We start from the raw sequence: 15,678 nt of genomic DNA, 5'->3' as shown, positions 1-15,678 counted from the left end.
AGATGTTCTTTCTGCCACATCATCAGTCAGTGGAGTGAGCGATGGAGCCACGTGTCCTTGGGCAAGGCACTTAGCCCTCCTCTAGTGTCTGAGTGCCCTGATGTACGAGCGTGATTGAAGTGAATGGGTGAGCGCTCCCTTCATTTAAAGCACTTTGAGGGTCCACCAAGGTTAAAAGGTGTCACCACTGGTCAGCTATTTATATAACAGATCAGTGTCGAGTGTATTTCATCAGTCTTTGTCACTGTTTTAAAAATCCAGTTTATTTTATTTACTTAAAGGTGCATTGTGTAACTTATCTGGTGGAGGATCAGAAAAATTGACTCTTGTGAAATTTAAGTCATGTTAGAATGTTGTTACCTCCTCAAAAACAGACCTGGAGTTGTGTTTTGTTTCATTCACACATGTTTGAGGAATCTTTTATTATTAGTCTGTCTACATCTCCAAATCTGAAAATACTCTGTTCCATCTTGTGATAAGATTTCAAGTTAACAGCTACATTTTATCTTTTGTTCAGTTGAAATAGGCTATTCCAGACCTGAAACTTCACCAAAAGAATTAAGTATTGTATGTATTCTTTCTAGCATTCATAAAAGATGATAGTCAGGGAGCCAAAGTCTCAAAAGCTCAAGAAAATGGGTTGAACCTGACATCATCTGCCATACTTTTTATTTGTGTTTTTTTGTTAACTGTGAAAATAAGGACCAATAATTGGAGGGTCAGCTCTTCCAGAAATATTACGAAAAAAAACTGTGGCCATTTTAGTGTACGTAACCTTCATTTTTTGATAGAAAATTTAGAAAAATTAAAAATTTCCTGAAATCCACAGTGGGTTGGGTAAGCTGTCAATAAATGCATTTGAGATGCAAAGAACACATGTGAAAAAATAATACTTAAAACACATTCCTACATGATTTTGGCTCAGTTTAATGCAAAAAAAAAATGTGGCTTTTTTTTTTTTTTTTTTTTTCACTTTTTTCCAATATTTTCATCTTTACCTCATTGGCAATCAATTATTAACCCAAGTTACGACATCAGCCAATATGCCATTCTTTTCCTCAAACAGTATAGTCAATCCACAGAAAAAAATAAAATAAAAATCCAACCAAAATCAATGGATCTGTGATGATTTCATTACTAGTTGGCCATCAATAGGCCCGGAACCTCAATAAAAGTAAGTGACTGAGTTGAGAAGTTTAGAAGTGTTTTTTTCTGTCAATAGTTCTGCCGTCCTGTATTCTGTTCTATATGTTAAAAGGGTTAGGCATAATAAGTGCTAAAATGTCATCCTAAACCCCTTCGGTCTGTAGACTAACATTAGTGTCATGCATTTCTCTGTGTTAAACCGTTGTAAAATGATTAGTGATTATGTTAAATGACCGAAGAAAAAGAAACTATCTAACTAGCATGGTAGAACAGAGTGTTTTCTGTTTGAGAGAAATACTAAATAGTAGTGGTGTAACGATATCCAAGTCTCACGATACAATATCGTCACGGTATGAACCTCACGGTACGATATTTATTGCGATATCGTGGGAAAGCTCACGATGTGGTGGGGAGGCTCACGTTTAGGACTGTAACAATATCCAAATCTCTCTGTACGATATTTTCATGATATACATCTCACGGTATGATATTTATTGCGATATTTTCTGGAGGCGAACAAAACTGTGAATATGCTAATTTTTCCTCTTAAAATACCTTGACAAGACTTAATCCAAAGACCTAAGACTTAAAAGTGTTTAGAAGTGTTATTTCTTCTTGTAGTCTGCACTGAAATGGAGCAAAGGATCTTTTTTTTTTTTAGCTATGGCTGCACCATAACTCTTAATTTAAGCAAAGAAACTTGTAATTCGATGTATTGTGATGGTCCACGATATTATTGTGAGAACTTTGACGATATGATATCACGATATTTTGGTTATTGTTACATCCCTACTAAATAGAGCCTAAATTTGCTGAATTTTTGTGTTAAACATCTGTGAATAAAACAAAACTCAACTCCAGATCTGTTTGTGAGGAAACACTAAAACATAGATCATAAAATAGTCATACGAGCTCTTTAACATCCCAATTTTTTCGTAGACTTACATGACCTTACATCTTAAACAGGGAACCCAATATTCTTCTTGCAAATACTGCCAGCAGGTCAGTATCAGTGTTGTATTAAAAGAATGCAAAGTCAGTGTATGCCGGAGGGCTCTGGAGCGGTGAGGAGGGGGGACTCTGCAGGGCATCTGAGCTCCATCTGCTCCCACTGCTGCTGGGACCGTGGCCTCAAAGTGCCCCCGTACAAATGTCTGGTATCGTATCAGGGATCATACAGTCCTGGGACGCTAGGGCTAAGGTACTGGTTAAAGGTGCATTGTGTAACTTTTCTGGTGGAACGTCCGTCAGATGCTTTTCTTCATGGAGATGTTCTTGCTTTGTCTGTGCCTGTTTTTCAAGGTATTTTTCAGATGCAAACCCACCTGTAATTGAATCAATGTGAGGTAGAGCTGTTTAATGTCATACTGTGGAACATTCCAGGCAGAGCAATGATGTATCCAAAGAAACAGAAACAGAAGATGACAGACCCTCCACCAGAAAAGTTACACAGTGCACCTTTAAAAGATTGGACATACATACCTTCTCATTCAGTTTATTGTCCTTCATGTTCACTACTTTTTACATTTTATATGAATACAGAAGACACCAAATATATTAAGCAAGATGTGTAGAATAATGTAGTAAAGAAAAACTGTTAAATTATTCTACATTTTTATTTTTTATTAAAATCAAAGTATCCACCTTTTGCTTTTTGGACAATGCTGCAAACCCTTGAACTTCTCTAAATGAACTTCCTGATGAAGTCTCCTGAAATGGTTTTTGCGTCAGACCTGTGCCATGTCAGGGTCATGAAATGCCAAAAAGTGTGAAGAAGGGTTCAAAGCAAAGGTAAAAAGAAACAGGTGAAGCCCAAAGGAGCGACACCTCTACCAACTGACAAGAGCGTTTAGCGACCAATGATTGGTCACTAAACAAAAAAAAACAATGTGTAACTTGACTCACATTCAATATGCGTACAAACAAGTGGGGAAAAAAAAAAAAATGCCACAACTATCCAAAAATATCCAAGTACACCAAGCCCTGTCCAGCAGTTGTTGTCCTCACAATGATGTTGTGTGTTGTGTTGCAGAGTGATCAGCAGAGCTCCAGGCCTGAAGCTGGTGGTGGAGACCCTGATGTCCTCCCTCAAACCCATCGGGAACATCGTGGTGATCTGCTGCGCCTTCTTCATCATCTTCGGCATCCTCGGAGTCCAGGTGAGTGTTGTCATCTTTTTCTGTAAAAAACATGTCAGCAAAGAATAAAAATAGTATTGAAATTAGAGCTGGAGGAAAAATGCCCTGTGGTATTGTGATATATTTAGTGTGATATATTTTGGGCTTCCACCAACTTCCATCTCTGCAGCCAAGTAGCAGTAATAGTAGTATCTCCACCCACTAATCATAATAATAATAAATAATAATAATAATTAGTCTCATATTGTGCTTATATTAATATGATTGTTGGGCAGACTGATGGAGCCATCCATCTGCACCATCACCAACACTCACACATACAGTAATTTCACCACAAGTACCATGGCAGACAACTTTCTGAGACAGGCAGTTGCTTCCACGTGGTTTTATGTGATAACATGCTTTATAGATGCACTCAGCAAGGTGTCATAGTGATGCTCATGGTCTGGAGGACTAAAGGGGAGAGTGAGGGGGGATGAGAAACAGTGTGATTGGTCTAACAAGTATCCACACTTCAAAGTCTGCCCCTGCAGCCAGATGTTAGTAATCAGAAACACGTGGCTGTAATCAGGGCAGTCATGTGTGATGCCACCAACTACTTGAAACTTGAAGACTTAGGCATTTTTGACAAGAAAGCTGCAAATTGATCAAGCTGGCACCACCTAGTGCCTCCGCTTAATTTCATTTCTCTCCAGTGACTAGGTCAGGAATCAAACTACTACACTTGACAGTTTGCAAGAACCCCGGAAGTTGTAGACCGCGCACCGGCCAATCAGCGAAGAGCTGTGAAGCCGTGACGTCAAACTCGTCACGCCTGTCTGGGTCCCTTTTGTGGTACAGCACAACAGTAAACAAAGCGGTCGAGATGGATGTTGACGAAGCCAGACATTCTGTATTGGCAACGATTCCCGAGATCAAGGATTTAAAGCTGGAACAAAGAGAATGTTTGGTAAATTTTATCAATAGGAAAGACGTTATTGCCCTTCTTCCTATGGGATTTGGGAAAAGCTTAATATACCAGTTAACCCCATTAATGGTGAATCACGTACGTCACGACCAAATAGCAGCAATTGGTTAAATGAAAAATGTACCATCAAGTGAACAAATTCTAATGCTGCGAGGTCAGACAGTTTTCATGAAGTGAAAACAGTTGATGAATCAGGCTTGCACACTGACCCAGTTTCAATCCAATCCACTTTATTTACAGAGCACATTTTATAAACACGACAGACAAATTAATGCAATAAAACAATAAATCATAAATAAAGACAATAAATAAAAGTGTTAAAATGCATAAAGCTAACAATGATTAAAAAAAAAGAATAAAACTAACAAATAAAAGTTAAATCAAAGACACAGAGGACCACACAACTCACACGATGTTAAAAGCCAGAGAGTAAAAGTGAGTCTTAAGACGAAACTTAAAACAAAACACTTCACTGTGGGGGCTGTTCAGATGTGGGCTGAGCGTTCCAGAGCTGGCCCGGTTTTAAGTCTCGTCTCAGGCACCACAAGTCGGAGCTGGCCCCCGGACCTCCGAGCGCACGCACTAAAGAGTTGATTGATTATAGACAATATTATTAAAAGACATATACACAGATTAGAAGCGAAAACAACGGGTTTACTGTTTAGTTTCACTTTAAAGCACACAGTTGACATAGTTTCACTCCAGAAAAAATAAACTGATCTTTCTGTTGACGTTAAAGGGCATGTAGTTCACTGCTACTGCTACACACACTTAAACAGTTGGACCACTTTGTTTTTTTCCGTGCCTTTGTGTCTGTGTTTGTTACAATATTACTCCCGAAGTCTGCGTTTGCTCTCGTAGTGGTTCAACAGTGGGTGACAGAGCGGTCTTTTAAACGATTGGTTTGTTTTCCATTATGGAGGAGTTCCAGCCTTCTGTTAATGGGCATTACCTCATAAACAGCCAACTGTATCTAATGGACAGACTGGGAATTGGAGCGTCACACCTAGGTTATACTCTGTGGTTCTCATCCAATAAAATATCTACTAAATTATGTATAACACACAACACAACGCCAAGACAGACTTTATTTAAAGAGGGCGTATTTTACTTCTATGGGATGTTAACTAGGGATGTAACGATACAGTATTGATTACGATAGTTTGTAGAGGCTAATAAAATTTGGAATATGTTACTTTTCCTTTTAAAATGCATTGAACAGACTTTGGTACAGTTATAATCCAAAGAATCAGAATTTAAAACTTATTTGTTTATGTAGTCTGCACTGAAACAGCAAAAGATCATGGTTTTTGTAGTTCCCTCTTTTTTTTTTTTTTTTTTTTTTAGCTATTACTGCACCATAACAGTAGATTTAAGCAAAAAGACGTGTGGTTTGATATATGTTGTGATAAACCACGATATTATTGTGTGACTTTTGACGATACGATATTTAGTTTTTTGTTATATTTCGATAATCAACTAATACATAACATACTTAGATCACCATGTTACCTTTGATTTTGAAAATGTTATATTTGCAGAAAACAATGTATTAACGTGTTTTAGAAGTTGCCCTCCGTTTGCTCCCTGTGCTAAGTCACTTCCCCTTCAGAGCACCCTTTTAATGAAACTACTGAACATTGCGTCAGGCTTGTGAAGTTGTTCTGTACAGTTTTGTATCACGCGTTTGTATATTCATGGAGAATTGCTGTGTGCGGACTGACCGTAAGGATGGTTCGAATAGGGTATTGGATATCAGCGCCTATTAGGGATGGGCGTTCGATTCAATTTCGATTAATCATTCATGTTTTTATATTAAAATGATCAGCATTATTATTACTATTACTAATCTGCTTAAATAATCTCAACGTTACAACATATAAACCATAACCACTCTAGAGCCACACCAGCCCATTTGACATTATAATGTGTTTAATGCAGCTTTGATACATTTGTGAAACTTAAAACCACATGACTCATTTGCATAAATTATAAGCTCTGAAAAAAACAGCTCTCTCCTTGAGCACTGATGTGGTCAGCTTCTGTCAGACTAAAGGACACGACTTAGTGGAATATGAGTGTTCTTCCTGTGACAGAGGGATGTTGATGATGATGTTGATGGTGAGTGTGTTCTGTGTGTGTCAGGTTGAAGGTGGTTCATGTTTTCAGAGATCAGACGAGTGCAGATTTAGCATAGTCATTTCACTCACTTTATTTATGTTGGTCACTTTATTTATTCTGGCTGCTGTTGTGATGAAAAGACTGAAAAGTGTTTGTCTTTTGGACTCGTGCGCACTCAACTTTATGTTGGGATATTGCGTTTACATGCACCATGACGAAACCTGGATACTCAAAAAACCCGATCATACCCGGGACACTGATGTATATGTAAACACACTCACTGATCTCCAAGGAGCCAGAGCCCAAACGTGGGACTGTGAGGGACAACTCCAGTGTTTGTGTCAGACGCAGCCTCATCTCCTTACACTACACTACGCACAGCAACCTACATTCGGTTTGTCGATTGAAAATGAATGTGACTGACAAAATTCTTATTGATCAATTATCAATTAGTCGACTAATCATGCCCATCCCTAGTGCCTATACTGAAAAATCTGCTGGGACGGATATCGGCTTTCAAATATCAGTTCAGCCAATATCCTGGCAGAACTTAAATTGATGCAATGTTTGAATTTTTATTTCCGTTGTTATGTATGTTTATTTACGCTTATTTAAGTGATTCTGTAGATACATGAGAGCTAAATAAGAGTTACATAACAAATTTGTATCAGTTTTATCTTATTTTATTTTTGTTTTAAGGAAATTAATGCTGTTTTTTGTCTTGAGATTGGTGTCAGTTAATATTGGGTACTGACATATTGGGTACTTTGAAGGCATAGTATCAGAATCGGTATCGGAACTGAAAAAGCTGGATTGGTGGAGCCTTATTATGGACATCGAAAACCTATTCAGGCACGTTTTTGATGAGGAAACAACATTATAACATGGCAAAAGGCTAAAAATTTAAATATAAAAGAAAGAAACTATGGAAAATTAGCACTACCCCAGAGCGGCCACTACTCAAACTAGACTAGACAGGACATATCGGTCTAGATTATGTTTAGTGTTTTCTCACAAATCAGCAGTATGGAGCCACGCTGATCTCCTCCTCATCAAAGTCATTGTGTTCGGTCCATCCATCTCGGGGAAAGAGAGTGGTTTCACGTTCCCTTATTGATGGATGGGAGAGCAGACATGCCATCTCCGCTGCTTCCATGACGCCAGAGCTCGATCACACAACAACCGTCTCCTCCGGCGTGACCTTTGGAGCCCGTGCGCGTTCTATAGAGGGAAGACTGGCGTGGCCTACCTCCTGCTGGGGACAGAGATAGAGCACAAACACTGGCATTCTTTGGAAATATAGGAAGCGTCATGAGGAATTTCACAGTTTTAAAATACTAAAGTAATTAAATAAAGAAATTGGCTGTAAACAGATTTTTATTAGTTTAACTTAAAGCGCAGATATTACACTATTTTCTGTTCTATGTTCTACTGTAGTTTCCTCATCAAAAACTTACCTGAAGTTATGTTTTGTTCCATTCATACATGTTTAACACACACACCCTGCATATTTAGGCGGAGTTTTTCTCTCAAATAGAAAACACTCTTTTCCAGTTGTGGTAATACAGGAAGTTCTCCTCTGTGTTTTTAAACTCCATACACCTTCGCTCAAATCATTTGGATAATTTCAGCTCTGGAATTTGCAATCCATACTAAACAAAGGGTAAAACATAGCTGTAAACATGAAAACTTCTAGTTTATGACATCACAAGGTGGAACAGAGCATTTTGAGTTTGGAGATATACAGACTAGTAATAAAAGATTACCGTATTTTTCGGACTGTAAGGCGCACTGGATTATAAGGTGCAATATCAATAATGTTGAATTCTCTTGTCTATTTTCATACATAAAGCGCACTGGATAAGACGTATTAAGCGAAACAAACGGACGACGCTTGAGATTGATCCTTAGCCCAGGTGTCCACGATCCATTGGCAGATCGTGGCGTAACTCGCCCGGCGTTGCCTCTTAGTGAATGTGGATTATGAATGTGAATGTGGGTGGATCATTTAAGTTTTGTTTTTGTTTTTTTAATTTCCTATGAAGAGGACTCAAATATACATTGAGTGTTTGATGCAGCTTTGTGCGCATTTGTTTACGTTTTACAGAAACAAAACTTAAAACCACATGGCTAATTTGCATAAAGAGGCTCCTGACGGTAACCGTAATGCTCAGACAATACATCAAGCGGTGCGGCTTCATATCTTACCAAAGTCGTACTAAAACATTTTGACAGATTTTTGAGCACAGTGTACCACATAAAATCCGTTTGAGGCCAGTAAGCGCAACCAGAATTAATACATAAGGAGCACCAGATTATAAGGAACACTGTTGATTTTTGAGAAGATTAAAGGATTTTAAGTGATTTTAAGTTATAGTCTGAAAAATACGGTACTCAAACATGTGTCCAGCTATGTTTTTTGATGAGGTAACAACATTCTAACATGACTTAAAGTTCATAACAGTCAATGTTGTCTAACATAGGACCTTTAATTACATTTTATTTATTTACCTTACTTTTTTTGTTACATTTGAAAAGTTGGAACATGTATGGAGCTATTAGTGAACTAGCAGGAGGACATGGTATTACTGACTTCCCCTCATTTTGCTGTCTGTGCCAAGTCACTCTCACTTCAGAGCACTATCACAGCACAATCGGTGTGCATCCCACTGCACATCGCATCAGTTTTGTCCAGTTGCTGTTACATGAGTGACGTACGGTTGTGGGCGGAGCGTTGGACGGAATCTTACAGCGGGTTCGAATAAGGCCCAGGAGTGATCGCTCGATTATTCAAACATGGACGGCTGACATCTAAAACCTCTTCGAGCCACTGTCGCCTCCAAGTCTCCAAAACGCTCCCCACTTTAACATAATAGATTTTAGCCCAAGTGACGATACACATAAGAGCGCTGCATTACCGACCGCTCCTATTTCACCCGAGTATGCACGCTCAAGGACAAAGTGTATAGGTGCCAGCACATGCCCTTGGAGTACGAGCGCAGTGTCCATGTTCACGCCGCATCTGTCTCAGTGATAGGTTAATGATGGCAGTACAGCACGCTAAGGACAGCAGAACCATTAACCCCACCCTTACAGGGAGAATTATGCAGCTGGGCGCGTCACTCTGGTCACACAGGACCATACATGTGATTACAAGTAAATGTGAGTGTACATGTAGCATTTATGTACACATGTAGAGTAGTTGATATTTAAATGAGTGTAGGATTTATTGATAGCTTTTTGGTGCATCATGACTTGGGGAAAATGGTGGTTTTAGTAGTAGTAGTAGTAGTAGTAGTTAGTAGTATTAATAGTATTAATAGTAGTAGTAGTAATTTTCTTAGTTTGGTTGATTTTGGTTATAAAATAAAACTTATGGGCAAAATGCTGGTACTCAAGGCAATTCTGACCATCACCATTTACATTTCAGTGCCTTTTTATTTTATTTTTTCCCTTTAAAAATGTAAATAAATGAATTCACAAAGCAAATTAAATATCTTAAAGTTGCTACACCAGATTTTTACGTTCTTAAATAGTGAAAATCAGATGTAGATCATTTTCCTTACTACTGCTGGAAGCCTGCTGGAAGTTGTCATGTTTCCAAACGTCTTTCTGGTTTGTGATGTAAGCGTGAATAGACAGTGACTGTGCTGGGGCCATGAATCTAGAACTGGAACTGGATAAGACACTCCCCCTCTGTCCCTGTGCAAGATTGACTAGGGGCCACTCCAGGTACTGCAACTTTCAGGAGCTCAGGCCCAGAAAAAATCTCCCGTAGAGGACTATGTATTTTGGAAATTCAAACTGCCCATGTTCAGCTGACAGGGCATTTATAGCTTTCACAAAGGTCAGATTTTGTAGGGATTCTTCTGTATTTTTACAATATGAACATTTTTCGAATAAACTGTCAAAGCGCCTAAAAGTGAGCTTTGTAAGAGTGACCCTGCATTATCCTCCGACTCCCACTTGGACCTCGAATTTGACGTCATGTCCCAGCTTGAAGCGTATTATTATGTTTGGCGTGTCAGAGTACGTGGATTACGATTATGACTATTCCCTCATCTTATGAAAACGCTGCCACTTAAATTAATCTAATTTCTGAAATTTGCACTTCATTGTTATGATTTCTCTTCCATTACAACCTTAGGGACATTAATGCCCGTTAAATCAGGTATTTGTTCAATATTGGCCTCACCACAACACCGACTACCGAAACCCATAGGCAGTGATTACGAGTGACTGACATTGTCATTTAAACCACCAAAGTGTCCAAACACAATGAAAACACTTCATTTTTACACGGCACAGTGGGCGTAGCCATCTTCAATTCTCACTCGAAATATTTGCTCGGTCTACTTTTTCCGCCACCGAGGTTTGAGTCGCGCCGTCCCAGAAAAAGGGGCGTGTAATCGAACCGTAATCGTTAGTCTAGCGCCGCTCTGAACCCACGCTCCAATTCGTCAGAACTACACGTTTCTGAAGTCACGTTGTGGGGCCAGTATTCAGGAAGTAATGCTAGAGAAAAAAATAAATAAAAATGGCACTTAGCCAACACAACGCCATCTTGTGTTCATCTTCCAGAACTTTTTATACTTCAATGGGCAAATGGAAATAAAAAAACTCGGGTAAAAACATGAATAAATCTGTATATTTTGACCATTCATTCATGTATTTGAGTGAAACAGGATTGCCCAACTTCTTCCTCTCAAAATAAATAAATAAATAAATAAATAAAAGAATCAAAAAAGAAAATCAAGTTATGCCAGTCCTAATGCAACACAGCTTTTCCTCCTGTCCCAGTTCCAATCACGTCACTGCGGCTGCATGTGGCTATCCTGTTTTGACGTATTAAACTAGTCTCCTAATCCAGACTTCTGAACTACTCCCTACACGCCTTTGATTTGTCGGGAAAAAAAAAAGTGACTCCACGACATCCTGCATTGTGCGGTTGAGCCAAAGATAACAATAGAATCCGATCTGTCCACACACACACAGTAGAGGTGGTTCATTTGACCACAAAAATGCCTCTTGTCTGCTTCCACCTGCTGCCAGGAAACTTTGAAAGAACAATCGTGGCGGCCATTACAATCAGACAGGCTTATTGTATTATAGAAATATGCTTTTCCTTTTTGTCTGCCAAGGGTTTTTGCTTCGACTTCTCCGCTAATCTCTCCGTGATGAATGGATCAAAACTATGCGACCACAGAAAAGATGAATGCTGCTTTTTGTTTCTTTCAGATTCATTCATTTGTTCAGGTCGTTTGCGTTCGTATACTAGTTTTTCCAAATACTCAGGTTATATTCGCCCTAATAATCCTGGTTTAGTCCTTGGCGTGGTAGAATACTGTTGTTGTAGTACGAATCATACATGCACGTTATCCACAGATTCTTCAGTTTTTGTGTTTCATTTTGAGAGACAGATATATTTTTGTCGTCCTTTGGATCATTCCTTACTTAAAACCGTTATTTTACACCAGGTTTAGTCCTCTCTTAGACCTGGTATAGTGCTGTTGAAGTCTTGTCATAGACCTGGCACAGATTTGGTGATAATTGGAAAGCCCAATCTTTTCTGAGAACATACTTTGTGAGAAAAATTTGAAGTGTATAACCTTTTACCCCCCAAAAAAACAAACAATCCCTAAAATAAAAGCTTTTTGTTGTTGCTTTTTTATTGCACTGAAAAACAAATGTCCTTACTGTGAGTAGGCTTGCATTTCCACAAACCTCACTTGTATTTGACCTAGAAGAGGGCCTCCCCATTGAGGACAAATTTCTTTAACAGAACAATAAAGTGGATAATCTTAATCTTAACTATAATGAGCCATAACACTTTCTTCATGGAGAATGCTCCAAGTTATGGTCTTAACTTTCTATTTCCATGCAATGATGTAGGTGATGTGCAACAAAAGTTACAGACTGTTTCTTTAGGACACAGTTATATGAATATTGTGGTCTTTCTTTAGGTTAGTTCCTTACCCAAAACTGCTCAAGTCCAGTTTTAGTCCCAGTTTAGCCACAGTTTAGACCTGGTGTAGTCTTTTTTATAGGCAAACTGGAGCCACCTAGTGCCTCTATTCAATTTAATTTCTCTCCAGAGACTAGGTCAGGAATTGGAATACACTAGACGGTTTGCAAAAACCCCAAAAGCGCGAGTCTGGGCACCAGCCAAGCAGCGAAGATCCATAGATTCTGTGTTGGTATCGATTCCCGAGGATTTAAAGCCAGAACAAAGAGAACGTTTGGTGAATTTTATTAAGGGGGAAGATGTTATTGCCCTTCTTCCTATGGGATTTGGGAAAAGGTTAAAATACCAGTTAACCCCGTTAGCGGCGCGTTACATACGTCACGGCCAAATAGCAGTGACTGGTTAAATAAAAAAAGTACTCGTCTACCGTCAAGCGAACGAATTCTAATGCTGCGAGGTCAGTGAAACCGGCTGATGAATCAGGCGAGGAATGTTAAAGGTTGACCTTGGTTAGATCAGCTAAAGAAATTCTTGGTGGATTAAAGACAGGGAAGTTCAAGCAAAAACTAATACTTATGGAAGAAAAAGTCCTTGGAAACAATACATTTCTATAAAGACAGATAAAATGCATGAAAAAGCGAGTTTTATCTGCTTTTTCACATATGGATATAAAAAAATTTAACTCACTCATTCACTAGCTTCTCCTTGGTCAGAGGCTTTTATTCCCAAGATCTACAACAAATCCTTTTAAAAGGAGCTTCGTTCCAGCTGCTATCATACGTATGAGTAAATTATAAGATATATATCTATCAATTTTACTACACTGTATTGTATTTTATGTATTTGTTCTGATCTTAGCCAAGCGTGATAGATGAATTTAATTAATTGTCCATGTAACAAAGCCATTTTGCACTGGAGCTCTGTAACACTTTATTTTGCAATTGTGTTTTTATACGTGTTTATTGTGTATAAGGTGGATCAATGAAATGTGAAATGTGGGACCAGCCTCTTGAATCTGCAAAACAAATTTACCTACGGGTATGAATAAAGCAACCTAACCTAACCACTCTGCCGTTGTCCCACATGAATCCAGCGGCATCGGTGGTAGTAGTAGTAGTAGTAGTAGTAGTAGTAGTAGTAGTAGTAGTAGTAGTAGTAGTAGTAGTAATTTTCTTATTTTGGTTGATTTTGGTTGTGAAATAAGTTGAAATGATGCTAAAGGCAACACTGTTCTTGGTTCATCAAAAGCTATGTGGCGTACCCCTCTGAACGAAGACTGACACTTGAACTGGCAATTTTTAGATTTAATGGCAATAAATCCTCCAATCTGCCGTAAGAGCTAAAAGGAATAAAAAATACAGGGTGTAAATACGCATACACAAAACTCAGCGCAAGTTTGATTATTATTTACATTCATCTTGACATCAGTCAACAACGATAACAGCGAGAGACACAAAGTTATTCAAAAGAAATATTTAAATAAATAACATACCTTTGTGCTTCTTCAGAGGGGAATCTAAATAAAGACATACAAAATATCTAAAAATATATATGTATACATTTGCTCTGTATAATGTTTTCCATTCTTGTTGTCCAGGTAATTAAACAAGTATAAACCCTTCAAAATAAAAGCACTAAACATAAGTAAGTTAATGGTGAACAACAGAAAATAGTGCAATACAAAAATAATAATTAAAAATGTCACAAGAGGTTTTAACCAAGACAAATTATACTGTAGGTTATTTACAAGCTATTTATATTTAAAGAGGCATTGTGTAACTTTTCTGTTAGAGCAGGAGTGTCAAACTCATTTTGGTCCGGGGGCCGTATCCAACCTACTTTGATCCTAAAGGGACCGGATCAGAAAACTCATGTCATATAAACCCCAAAAATAACAATAAGTTCAAATATTTGTGCAGAGAAACGCAAATCTATTACAGAAATCTTTTTAATAGATGAACTTTGATGAACTTTCTTTTACAAAATATTATAATATTATGAACAACCTGAAACTTTAAGAAAAATGCAATTTCAACACAATGTTTTAACATGAACTTGTATGTAAATAGAAATTAGTCCAGTTTTCTTGGAAAATCCTGCACTCGGCTCCACTTTTCTCATTTTTGACATTTTGCTGATGAGGGTGTCACAGTCAACAGTCAAAACGATCGTCCTTTAAGAGCGTTTGGAAAGAGACAAGTCTTCATTTGTGCTGGTCTGGTGGGAGGGGCCACGTACAGAGACGCTGGAGACACTGCTGTGCTAAGCACCGCAGGAAAATTACCAATATTTTAATAGAAAATATAATTCAAATATTTTTGTAGAAAATCAGTCGAGGGCCAGTTTAAAGGTCTTGGAGGGCCAGATTCGGCCCCCGGGCCTTATGTTTGACACCCCAAAATATATATAGCTCCAATATATCTATAAAAACAGGCATTCTGACTGTGAGCGGGATCACCTCTCCAAAGATCTAACTTGTAACTTGGTGTGGTTTGGTCTCCATGAACATAAAAAAGGTTTATCATACTGTGAAACATTCCAGACAAAGCTATAACATCTCTACGGAGAAAAGCATTTGACGGACCCTCCACCAAGTTCCACGATTTAAGTCGACTTTTTCACGTGGAAAGCAAAATCATTTCTGAGAATATACTTCCCTGGCATGTAGTAAAAAGTTATGAATTGCTGTCTGGACTGTGAAACCCGCCTGGATGACTGAAGGATTACTCATACAAAGTTGAGTCCATGTTTAGTCCTTGGTAGACAGGCTTTTGATTACTTTATTCATAGTTAAGACCAAGTTTGTGAAGTGTTTATTTACATCTGATTTAATACTCATTTGCTTAACATGACCCAGGCTAACGCAAAAGATCTCATTACACACACAGATGTAAGACATATTTATTCAATTTATCCCCTCCCGAACGCATATTTTTCTTTCAGTATTTCAATTATAAAATGTGTGCTTTTTTCTGTTTTTCTCCTTGCAGCTTTTCAAGGGGAAATTCTTCGTCTGTCAAGGAGAGGATGTGAGGAACATTACCAACAAGTCCGACTGTCTCCAGGCCAACTATAAGTGGGTCAGACACAAGTACAATTTTGACAACTTGGGGCAGGTACGGCAACAGAATCGCACTAAAGGTGGATTTATTCAAACAACTTCTGGACGTTAATTCGCTCACTTTCTTTTTTCTTTCGTACAGGCTTTGATGTCCCTCTTCGTCCTGGCGTCTAAAGATGGTTGGGTGGACATCATGTACGACGGTTTGGACGCCGTTGGAGTGGATCAACAGGTGGGTTAGTTGGTAGTTAGTTAGCAAACAAGAGTACGTATACATGTG

General features: G+C 38.4%; 1 protein-coding gene across 1 annotated transcript in view; it reads left to right on the top strand.

The window, feature by feature from the left end:
• The window catches only part of cacna1g (calcium channel, voltage-dependent, T type, alpha 1G subunit), a 634,394-nt gene that overhangs the window by 522,667 nt on the left and 96,049 nt on the right, over positions 1-15,678 (top strand). The window contains 3 exon segments of the mRNA XM_055150510.1: positions 3,179-3,305; positions 15,328-15,453; positions 15,541-15,630. Of these exon segments, the coding sequence (XP_055006485.1) occupies positions 3,179-3,305; positions 15,328-15,453; positions 15,541-15,630 (343 nt within the window).

Source organism: Boleophthalmus pectinirostris, unplaced genomic scaffold (assembly GCF_026225935.1).
Source record: "Boleophthalmus pectinirostris isolate CB_2022bp ecotype Guang Dong unplaced genomic scaffold, ASM2622593v1 HiC_scaffold_14, whole genome shotgun sequence".
NCBI classification, from domain to species: Eukaryota; Metazoa; Chordata; class Actinopteri; order Gobiiformes; family Gobiidae; genus Boleophthalmus; species Boleophthalmus pectinirostris.
Note: the sequence above shows the minus strand (reverse complement) of the source record. Positions and strands in the feature narration are given on the sequence as shown.